Source organism: Formica exsecta, unplaced genomic scaffold (assembly GCF_003651465.1).
Source record: "Formica exsecta isolate Colony F162 unplaced genomic scaffold, ASM365146v1 scaffold18, whole genome shotgun sequence".
NCBI classification, from domain to species: Eukaryota; Metazoa; Arthropoda; class Insecta; order Hymenoptera; family Formicidae; genus Formica; species Formica exsecta.
This window is the reverse complement of record NW_021849113.1, coordinates 30,500-42,584: the sequence shown is the minus strand read 5'-3', so window position 1 is coordinate 42,584 and position 12,085 is coordinate 30,500. Positions and strand designations below refer to the sequence as shown.

The following is a 12,085-nucleotide window of genomic DNA, read 5'->3' as shown; positions in this document are numbered from 1 at the left end:
GCGACAACGTTACGTGACGATGACAGGCGTTACGACCACGATAATAAAGAGATACGAGAATTAGTTTGGCCAAACGGTCAAGTGATATCTCGCTCGTCCTTTTAAACATTGGGAACATTTTACGAATGGAGAACACGAACTCGTTTGCTAACATTAGATTATCACGCTCAAAACACCAAATTTGGAGAATTTACACTTTATAGAGAGAGAATGCCTTTATAAAATAAACATATACAATGCATGTATTTGATATTTATTTCATTGCGTCGCGTATATATTCATTAAATATCCTACTAAAAAAAGTAAATTCAATTTAATACATAAATATAATGGATGAAAAATTTTAAAAAAATTAAACATTAAATTAATGAAGTTTATATAGTTTTTTTAAATGAAATTTAAATCTACTTAGAGTAAAGAACCGTACATTTTTTTATGTTTTCCTATCCTTTCTAAACAATAGAAAGTTTGTGTTTCTTTTATCCTCTGGAAAAGAAACTACCCGGATTGCCGTTTCTTTTTCCCCGGCCCCATCCCTTTTTCTCTCCTCCGTACTTTTCATGATTCCCTTCTGCCGCACGCGACAGAGGCATCGGGCCATAAATTTTCCGCGCACAAAGCGAACGAAATTCAAGAAAGTACCGGCTTCTATGTTTCGCGTCACGCGAGCCACCGATAACATTAACGAGCCAATCCTCGCGTCGATGTCCCGGACGCTCGCTCACAGAGTTTTCCAAAGGGCCGAAACGGGTGAAAGGGTGTGTTATCGTCCCGCGACTCTTTCACGACCTTCGTGCTTTATGCACGGACCTCGACAAATTATGAGAAACCCTGCCAGCCGCGCAGAGAAAAAAGTACTCACCACCGCGACCGTTTCCTCTCTACCCTTTTTAAAGAGAGCCCCTTTTTCGGTCACAGTGTTGCAAGCATTCCCTCTGTGCGGTTAATATAGTCGTTTCTTTTATAAAACAAATAGACTTTTTTTTTATAATATAAAGTCTGAGATAATTTATTATTTAGAATTTTAAGTCATAAATCATTATAATCACTAAGAATCAAAACAAGATGAAAATCGCGCGAATTAAACATTGCTTCCTCATCATTTTATTTCGCTCACAAAGCTGCTCCTTAGAGCAAACGAGTTTTTCAAGGTTGGCTTCCTTATAGACGAAGCTTTATCATGTTAAAAAATTTAGCCCGATCATTGCCCAAACATTTTTCAAGAAATTCAAAATTTCATATAAAATGAACCCTTTCACCAATTCTCATCAAATTCAATACCAACCATTTTTTAATAATACTCTATTCATTAAAAAATTAGTCCGATATCTCAAAATTTGCGGAAGAGTTTGCGCAGATATTTCGTACATACATATACACACATATGTTCAGTACCTGCAATAGGAAATGCACTATGCAGCAAAACAAATATAATAGTCATAAAATAAAATTAATTATTGGAGATTAAGAGAATAGATAAAATAAATTTTTCTATGAAGCGCACAGTATAATCAGCTTCATAGAAAAATTTATTTTCTATGTATCTGACGCACTACCATCCGCATCTGGCTCTTATTCGCCCGCGAATTTTTAAGTTGTGAAACTCTGTACCAATTTCAAAAGTTTTCTCTCTCTCTGATATAAAAATATTAATAAAGATATATATAAATCTTCCAAAGTGGCAACAGTTTCCTGAACAGTTTTAATATTCTGATCGGCCGCGGCAATGCTAGCGCCTTCGCGAGCCAAAACCTGACATACCTCTCTTCTGATGCCGCTTCCAGCACCTGCAACATGATCGAGAAAGAACGGATAAAATTTCGCGCTATTTATACATGTATTCTAATCTAACGCTTTTTCGCTAAGTAATAATCACTCGAGACAAAAATTTTTGCTGCTTATTTCTCTAGAATTAATGAATTCGATTAGACTGTTTAAATAAAAAAAAAAATCTCCACGAACCGGTAACAAGTGCCAGTTTTCCAGTTACAAGCCTCGACATTTCTTCGAAATAAAATACGGCTTAAGTGATTGCAACTCGCCTTATCAAACGCCTTATTGACACTTTGATACTATTGAATGCGAGAAAGAAAGAGGGAGAGAGAGTGAGAGAAAGAAAGAGAGGGCGATCGAATGGCGTTGGCGAAAAATCGTCGTAGCGCGCTCTCTTTCTCTCGCGTAAGCGCATCGCTTTTCCGCTTCTCAGTTACGAATAGCGCGTCCGACTACGATGTCTCGTAAACGTTTCCGTATACGAGTTACCAGGATATTTCGAAGCGCGGGTGCGACAGTTCAAAATGCTGTCCAACGTAACACGAAGATGGCCGTGAATAAGTTGAAGGCCGTGAATAAGGCCGTGAATAAGGCCGTGAATAAGGCCGTGGACAAGCTCAAATCCGAGGAGCAGAAGCTTAACAAGCTATATCATCAGATACGCATGCAGGATGCTTACTATCAAGCGTTACCCGCACATAATTCAGAGATTACCGCTAAAATCTTGCAACTTCCCTCTGGTTACGGATTGGGTAGTAGTATGTCTCTCTCTCTGGCTCCATCAAGAAATCAGAGGCATCCACGTTCTTTGGGCCAGCAAGACCGATCTAGCTTAGCACCTAATATCTGCTTTAATATTAAGCCAGATGATAAACTTATTAAACTTATCAACTCTGATAAGTATTTACCTGTCACGATTATTCGAAAAAGGTGCTTTATCCGGGATTGGAAAATTTCAGCGGATGAAATTCAAGTAGGGTCACGTATCGGATCGGGATCATTTGGAATTGTATACAAGGGTCTTTGGCACGGACCTGTTGCAGTGAAAATACTCAATGTTAAAGTTCCCACATCTGCACAGTTAGAAGCATTCGAAAATGAGGTGGCCGTTTTACATAAAACTCGACACGTGAATATCTTGCTGTTTATGGGTTATGTCGATGAACCACTTGCGATTGTGACACAATGGTGCGATAGCTCGTCTCTGTATAAACACTTGCACATATTTGAGGCCAAGTTTGAATTGCTGACATTGATAGATATTGGAAGACAAACTGCGCAAGGCATGAACTATTTGCACGCAAAGAACATCATTCACCGAGACTTGAAAAGCAACAATATATTCCTACACAACGATCTTACTGTTAAGATTGGTGATTTTGGTCTGGCAACGGTAAAAACTCGATGGTCCAGTTCTCAACAGTTTCACCAGCCGACTGGCTCCATTCTATGGATGGCACCAGAGGTGATCAGAATGCAAGAAGAAAATCCGTATAGTTTCCAGTCTGACGTTTATGCGTTTGGTGTAGTGTTGTTCGAGTTACTAGCTGGTCAATTACCATACTCGCATATAAACAACAAAGATCAGATATTGTTTATGGTAGGAAGCGGCTATTTGCGTCCCGACTTAGATAAATTGCGTTCTAATACGCCGAAAGCACTCAAGAGAGTCACAGAAGACTGCATTAAGTTTTCACGGGACGAGCGACCAGTATTTTGTCAGATCCTGGTTAGTTTAGAGAATCTTCTACGTGATTTACTGGAGATAACAAGATCGGCTTCCGAACCAAATCTCAACACAGCGCAGTTGCAGTCTGATGATTTTCTATACCCCGGTGCTTCACCAAAAATTCTGGTGAATTTTCAATTTGGATCATTTTCCTTTTATCCTTCCGGTGGGAATATATCAAAATGTATCGGCTGACATATTATAAGTCTGATGCACTTTGCATAAAAGAAGTATTTAAAATATTGAACATAGCGATATAAGCTTAACTCTATGAACAAATTACATAATTCTTTCACACTTCACTTTCATTGTATTGCAAATGTTTGCTCGATATGGAATGTGATAACATTTTTTTTGGTATAAAACAAAGGTCAAGAAAAATGGGAAAATATATATACAGGGTGTCCGACAAGTAAGTAACCAACCGAAAGGTGGAGGTAGATTGGGTTAAACTGAAAAGAAAAGTCTTGAACAATTTTTTTTTTATAACGCTTAATAAAGGAGTTATTATTGAGTAAAGTCTGGCCAATTAGCGCCAACCTTTAGCCAAGCGCACGTCGGTGAGCCGCGCGCCTGATAGTATGCGTGAGCGCTCCGTCGCTAAGGCGGCGCACACTATCAGGCGCGCGGCTCACTGACCGTCCAGCTTAGCCCAATATCTCAAAATTTGCGGAAGTTAAAGCGTGCACAGATATTTTTCAAAAAATTCCAAATTTCATAAGATTCACCAATTTAGCGATCCTCATCAAATTCAATACCAACTATCCTTTAATGATACTCTATTCATTTAAAAAAATTTAGCCCGATATATCAAAATTTGCGGAAGTTAGAGCTTGCACAAACATTTCATACATACATACACACACACATGTGTGAACATACATACATACATACACACATGTGAACATTTTAAAAAAATATGATTTTTCGACGTTTTGGAACATTCTGAACACATTAGTATAGAAAATTGGAAAAAAAAATTTGTCATAAAAATAAAGCTTTTTCTATGAGGAAGCAAAATTGTGGATTGTGCAGTGATAGGATAAATAATATAATATAGAATATGTATAGGATACAGATATATAAGTCTACATGTATAGAACACATGTTGTCTGAAATTTCGTAGATTAGATCGGTCGGATACCTTCCGAGTGTCATCTCGGCGTTGCAAAAAGCGAAATTTACGCACTGACGACAGTTTATGAGATCCTAGCAGCGCATTCCTCCTCCTGTGCCTAATGTACAGTCGTCCACGTCCACCCGTCGCCCTACGTCGCGGATTTCCCTTTCTAGCAGCGACATGTCGTGAGAGTAACGTGCCGAGAAACTGCGCGCGTTTTCCCCTCCGCATTAGGAGAGGAACGTTTCTAGGTTTCTCTTCAGCCTCTGTCTTCCTCACTCCCACTTTCTCTCTCTCTCTCTCTCTGCCGTTCACCCTTTCATCTCTCGCGGCCCTTTGCCTTTTTCTTTTCTCTCCGACGCCAGATGCTGCTAACTGCGCCCTCCTTGATGAGATCCTGGTTTTCCTCCCTCCGCTCCTCGCCTCACGCTGCAACTTGCGCTGTTCCTCCTCCTCTTGCTACCAATCCATCTTCCTCGAAAAAGACGAGATCGCGCTACACGGTCGCTTTATTCGCCCGAGCGAGGAGAAACACGAATTCTTTATATTCGCTGGCTGCCCTTATTATTGCGGCAGAGTCGAGTTGATGATTACTCGCTCCTTGACGGACAAGATACCGCGTAAAAACAGGAAGATCGTATCCGAGACGAACGAGAATATGCAAAATTGTAAAAAATTTGCGAGGGTCGCTTGAGATGCATTTGTACAGGTCAATTCTCTCGATATTGTGACGGCAAAGGTCATCTCGATACTGCCTGTTCTTTAATTATTAATATTGACAATTACACACACACACACACATATCAAGATATGAAACAAATAATTTTTTTAATTATAAAACACAAAGTGAGCTAAATGATAAAGTTTCTAAATAGGACATTAATCAGACAATCTGTCATCAAAAAAAGTCTAAAAAAAATCAGCTAGATCCAGTTGGTCCTCGAGTCCGCTACATCATATCTATTAAATTGTCATAGAGCCTCGTCCATAGACTCAATCAAGTTCGACGAAACTTACTCATGAGATTAAACCATATTGAACTACTTATACATCTGTCAAACTTTCTGAGACATGGGGCCATCTTACACTTCAAGAACATGTTATCAACACGTTGAAGGTCCTTATCAGTTGTCCTCGATAACTATTAGAAGCGTGAAAAGATGCGTGAAAAGATGCAAACAATTATCTCACACAGTATATTCAAATCACTTTTTATTATTTCTTGTGATAAACTCTGTTATCAAAACATTGTAAAAAAGAAAAAAATCGATTGACATATATATTTTAAAATTGCGATATTAATGCGCGATTTGATACAAGTATAACAAAAAGGATTACAGTTACAAACTGAGACAATCATTCAAAATGCTATCAATCTTGCATAAAATACTGTTAATGACATATCACTAACATGGTGCCATTTTTTGTTGCAGCTCTCCGAACTCGAACAGCGGGTATTGGAAGCAGAGGGCAGGGCGGATGAAGCTGAAGACAAGGTAAGCAGAAATTGCACCGACGACTCAATAGATCGAAAAAAATATATATAGAATATACTATTGGTGCCAAAGGGATGATATAAATTCGAGGCTTACTTAATTAAATTTAATATCTGGATTTCTATTTCTCATTTAAAGTCTCTGCGCATTGTTATATATACTTTTCTTGTGCAAGCTAATCTTCACCCCATCGGAGTAAAGTTAATTGTACGTGACAGATCGCGTGATGTATCCCGCATAAATTTCATCTTACTAGTCCCCGTGTTCTTTACTTATTGTTAGGGCTGTTTACCCCTGTTCTGTGTACTAGCAAGCACGGTGTTCTTTTACCGACGACAAGTCGATCTGTTTCTACGACCCCGTACGTTTCTTACCCTCGTATCATCTAGTTTTACCGACAGAAAGCCACCAAAATACCCCTCCGTGCACCCTACAAAATCCGATTTATCAGCCGGGGGCAACGGCGAGTTGCTAAATTTTTTCAACTTCGCTGACGATATACCCGTTATAAAAATGATATGAAAATGTATTGCCAGATTTAAAAAAATAACATTATATAATATTATCTTATAAAATAATGTAAAAATATTATAACAATAATTCTTTTATATTCCACATAGTTTCATGATAAACAATTTATTTATTTATTTATTAAACGAAAAAGAGGTCCCTTTAATACAAAAAGAAAAATTTGATTACAATTTTAATATCAGCAAAAAAAACGCAGAATAAGATGCTGAGAGAAAAAATGAGAAAAGACAAACATTACAAGTTACAAAAAAAAATATCTAACGAAAAAAAATCAGTGATTAACATAAATTGCATTAAAAACCCATATAAAAAACCATTAAAAAATTTGGAAATATTTCACATAAATAATAAGAGAAACTGCGGAAAATAAAGTTATCTCCGGGTAACTCCGTGGTCACATGTGATAAGAAAAAAGGTATGTCAGATCGATTACATGGATGTCACCACTGAAAATCAAATACTATATAATCTTTTTTATTTATTTTCGATTATTTTAAGATATAAACAATAGTTGTAAGAGAAAATTTTGATATATATTGTAGATTAAGATTTGAATCTTCTTGAAATATTGCAACAATTTTTATCTCACATTTTTTAAAAGATTTATCTTTTGCTTTTATTATCTTATTAACGGGCCATTTCGTATAATAATAATAATTCTTCTCTCGACTCATTTTCATTATCGATGTATTTTATTTTTAACTTTCGAATATTATTATGCCTTGTCGAAATTTATTTAAAAAATATATTTTATTTATAGATAAAAAATATGCATTATAATCATACAAATTTCAAAATAACTGGTTTTTTGTACATTGACATTTTGTACGTTGACATTTTCGTTTTCGTTTTCTACGTATTTGTGCAAGACAAGGAGGGTGATACGGAAAATATCTCTTTATCTACAACGTTGCTAACTCCATCTTCAACATCATTACCACTTTCGACATCAACATCGATATCAACATCATTACCGCCCTTATCATCGCCGACAAACTCTTCTGGACCTTCATTAATTGAGAAAACGGCTGGCTCTTTACGATCAGTACAGGCTTGTAGCTCTGCACCGTCCTGTAGCTCTGCACCGTCCTGTAGCTCTGCACCATTATCAGCACCACCTGCGATTGAGACTAGACTTCTAGATCCAGTAGATTCATGTATGCAATTTCTGGAGTCTATGTTAAAAGAAATTGATTGTGAAAAGAGAAAACTCGAGGTAATAAGCATCATAGAGCAAACTGTAATTAATGTTAAAACTAATTATGTTCGGAGAACGCAGAAAGACACATAATTAAATAATAATTAGTTTCACTTTTTTCTATTGTTAAACAGTTATTTGTTTAATTATATTGTAAAGCATAATTCAGTTTTACAATAAAATATAAAGAATGTAAAGAAATAATAAAATACACACATCTATCGTTATTTCCAACTTATATATTTTTACATTCTCCTACCTTCATTTCTATTGCCCCGAATATTAAATGCGAACATACAACATTTAAATTCATTGTCTCTAGAATTTGGATAGTTAGTAGTTTCCTTTTTTTTACAGCCTGATCTTGGAACAGCACCAATCCCATTAAAATAAGTTTTGAAATGATTTCGAATAGATATTGCAATAGTAGAAGCATGATTCCCACTCTGCTGTTGCATACTTTGTAAATTTGACTGTACACATTCTTGTAGACATTCTGCAGAAATATACCACTGAGCATTACGTTGAATCAAAAAGTTATGGAGCAGGCAACACGTGTAAACTATTAGCTCCACTTTTTCCACAGAAAGAGGAATAATATTCAACATAATGCGAAAGCGGTTGACCAGTATGCCAAAGGCATTTTCTACAACTCCGCGTGCTCTACTCAATTTATAATTAAATATTTTTTGATCATAAGTCAGGTTACGTCCAGGATATGGCTTCATAATGTTCGATTTCAATGGAAAAGCGTCGTCAACTATAATCACATATGGTAAAGATACATTTCCTCCAGGCAGGGAATGTGGCGTTGGTAAATTTAGAGCACCAGAAGAAAGATGTTGAGAGAAGGCACTTTTTTGAAACACAGAAGAGTTATGCATGCGTCCATTCCGACCAATGTCCACAAATAAAAATTGATAGTTCGCATTTACAAAGGCAAGCGAAATGATACTGTCTGTGTTTTTATAATTGCGGTACAAAGACCCATCAGCTCTTGGTGGTCTGAAATTTACATGTTTGCCATCCAGAGCTCCTATGCAATGAGGAAACTGCCACTGTACGTGAAATTGCCCTGCGGAAGCTCCCCACTCTGAAGAGGTTGAAGGGCATATCAATACCTTCACTTCTAACACGATCACAATTGCTTTTAGAGTTTCAATTATTAAGCGCGATAAGGTATTGTGAGCAATCCGAGTCGAATAAGACAAATCGACAAATGTGTTGCCTGTGGCAAGAAAACGCAATGTAACTGCAAGCCTATTGCGTGGGATAATTGTTTCTCTCATGATGATGTCTTGCTTTTGTGGGGGGATGTAATCGCAGCTAACAATTCTTCCAGAACTTCATCCATCCGCGTGTAATTCCGGAATGACCTTGGATCCTCAGGCCTATTTAAAATAAAAAAAGTGTTTAAATGTAAAACTACTGTGTACTCCAGTTTTCTGAGGTTAATTTCAGTCGCATTTTCAATTATATCATGCAAAAAAAAAGTTATTACATAGTTCTTCAAACAACATATTAAGAACTCCACGATTATTCTCCGTTTTTCTCGCCAACCATTTTTTCGTCCAAAATCTTCTTTGTCGTGTTTCATGACGCTTTCTTTCCACTTCTAAAATTAACAAAAGAGAAAGTGCTCCTAAACTTTTCTTGCGCACAGCGTCCATTTTATAATAATTTTTTTTGAGGAGCAGCGCACAAATTATCGTCAGTTCCACCCGCTAAGCTAGCTTCGCTTCTAACACGATCACAATTGCTTTTAGAGTTTCAATTATTAAGCGCGATAAGGTATTGTGAGCAATCCGAGTCGAATAAGACAAATCGACAAATGTGTTGCCTGTGGCAAGAAAACGCAATGTAACTGCAAGCCTATTGCGTGGGATAATTGTTTCTCTCATGATGATGTCTTGCTTTTGTGGGGGGATGTAATCGCAGCTAACAATGCTTCCAGAACTTCATTCATCCGCGTGTAATTCCGGAATGACCTTGGATCCTCAGACCTATTTAAAATAAAAAAAGTGTTTAAATGTATAACTACTGTGTACTCCAGTTTTCTGAGGTTAATATCAGTCGCATTTTCAATTATATCATGCAAAAAAAAAGTTATTACATAGATCTTCAAACAACATATTAAGAACTCCACGATTATTCTCCGTTCTTCTCGCCAACCATTTTTTCGTCCAAAATCTTCTTTGTCGTGTTTCACGAGGCTTTCTTTCCACTTCTAAAATTAACAAAAGAGAAAGTGCTCCTAAACTTTTCTTGCGCACAGCGTCCATTTTATAATAATTTTTTTTGAGGAGCAGCGCACAAATTATCGTCAGTTCCACCCGCTAAGCTAGCTTCGCATCTCGCTCCGTGTGAAGCGAAAACCTGCAGCGCGCTCAGCTTAGCTTCACGCAATGTAGAGCGCAGGGCAGCACGCAGCAAATCACGCGTGCTATCCAACACGAAAAATCGCATCGTGGGAAACGGGCTTTAAGCTAGTTTCCCATGATGCGATTTTTCGTGCAAGTTTACTTGCAAGGAGCTCTGCCAGCCACTGTGCAGGCTACGCAGCGAGAAAAGTTGCTTGCTGCGAGTAGCGCTGTGTGCAGTGCTGATGGTTTTACGTGATAGAACGAGTGCTATTTTCTTTGCGTATTTTGCTGCTAGGCACTATAGTAGCCAATGAGAACTAGCGACTAGATCACGTGATAAAGTTGACATGATTTTGTTATTTCTTTGCGGTTATCATTGTATGCCCGCCGTTGGTCGAATTCCTAAGTCCCGGCAAATTAAAAAATATATATATACCGGAGATGACTGACCTATTAAACTTGTGTAAAAATTTTATATTGTGCGAAATAAAAAGAGAATAAAAAATAGCAATAAGACGAAAATTTAAAAACTATTTTGAAATAAAATTATATGTTTGGAGCGTTTTTAAAAAATTCTATTAAAGCGTCAAGTGACTATCTCGATTGAAAAAAATTACTTTTCGAAGCTGTGCGCGAAATTTCGTTTCTAACTTTAATTGGCAAACAGATCGGATTCTGTTACGGCCAATTCTGTAACCCAATAAAATTGACCTTCTTCCCCTATTCCGTTAATTAAAATCCCACATAAAAATAGGTAAACGGGGTAGCTTTGTTACCGATACCGCCTCGGGAAGGGCGAGATATCGATTAACTGCGAATGCGTCGGTGTCCGTCGGTATCCGTCGGTATTTCAAAGAGAGAAAGGGTGAAAGCGCGAAAGAGAGGGTGAGGGTGGAAGGGTGAAAAGAGGGAGGGAGAGCAAGATAGACTGATAAGGGAGAGTAGCAAGATGGCCGTGCGACCGGCCGGCCAGGTCGTCGTTTTGTTATGACCCCGAAACTGTCACTCGCGAAACCACGTGCATCCGTGACGGTGAATCACGCGATATCATCATCGCCCACGCGACAATCGACATCCCGGAAACGATCGCCGATCCGTCGAAAAATTTCTATCCATCGTGCGTCCGTCGTCCATGTCTGTCAAAGGTCGAGGTCGTCGTACTCGGTTCTTGTTCCCGTGCGCGAGGAATTATGACTCACAGCAGGTGACATCGATGAAAGGTAATTCATGCGATCGCGCTAATCGAACCGAGATCATTTTTGACAAGTCTAATTTTTGACAAATCTAATTTTCGTGACTCTATACTTGTGTTATTTGTGTTTATTCAGTAACAATGAAATTGCGACGACCGAGGTGAGTCCAGATTTTTACGTACCTGTTAACATCGAGAATAAAATCGACTACAATTGTAGCAGGGGTTAAAATTGATATAATTATGATGGGAGATCAGATTTCGTGAAAATTGAACTAATCGAGACTCCTCTGGCGATTTAAACCAATATAATTTCGTTGAATTTAGATTTTGATTGCATGCTAATAGCATGTAGTTGCGTGAAAATAAACCCCGTGTTTATTGGTGGCAATAAAAACATGAAGATTGACGTAACGTCAATATTTTCCTGTCAGTTGAAATTAATCAAAATTAAAAATTGAGATTAATATGATTTTAATAATTTATAGTAAGAGATTTTGATGATGCAGATGTATACGAAAATAATTTCCGTGTTCATTTACGATAACATGCGTATACTACACTCAATATACACACATACACATTTTCTAAATTAATTGTTCTGAGAAAAATGCGACTTCACAATCGGATTTTTTAAAAGCGGATGCTTTGAAAAACACTAGTATCCAAAAATATATATATAA

The 12,085-nt window shown here is 37.5% G+C and overlaps 1 protein-coding gene across 12 annotated transcripts in view; it reads left to right on the top strand.

The window, feature by feature from the left end:
* LOC115233618 (uncharacterized protein CG43867) overlaps positions 1 to 12,085 on the top strand; it is a 73,828-nt gene that overhangs the window by 45,383 nt on the left and 16,360 nt on the right. For 11 of the 12 annotated variants that reach the window (XM_029804137.1, XM_029804138.1, XM_029804140.1 and 8 more), the window contains exon 3: positions 6,056 to 6,118. In XM_029804137.1, the coding sequence (XP_029659997.1) occupies positions 6,056 to 6,118 (63 nt within the window). Of the gene's footprint in view, positions 1 to 6,055; positions 6,119 to 11,145; positions 11,431 to 12,085 lie in introns of those variants that run through there. The other variant, XM_029804147.1, reaches the window with a different exon arrangement.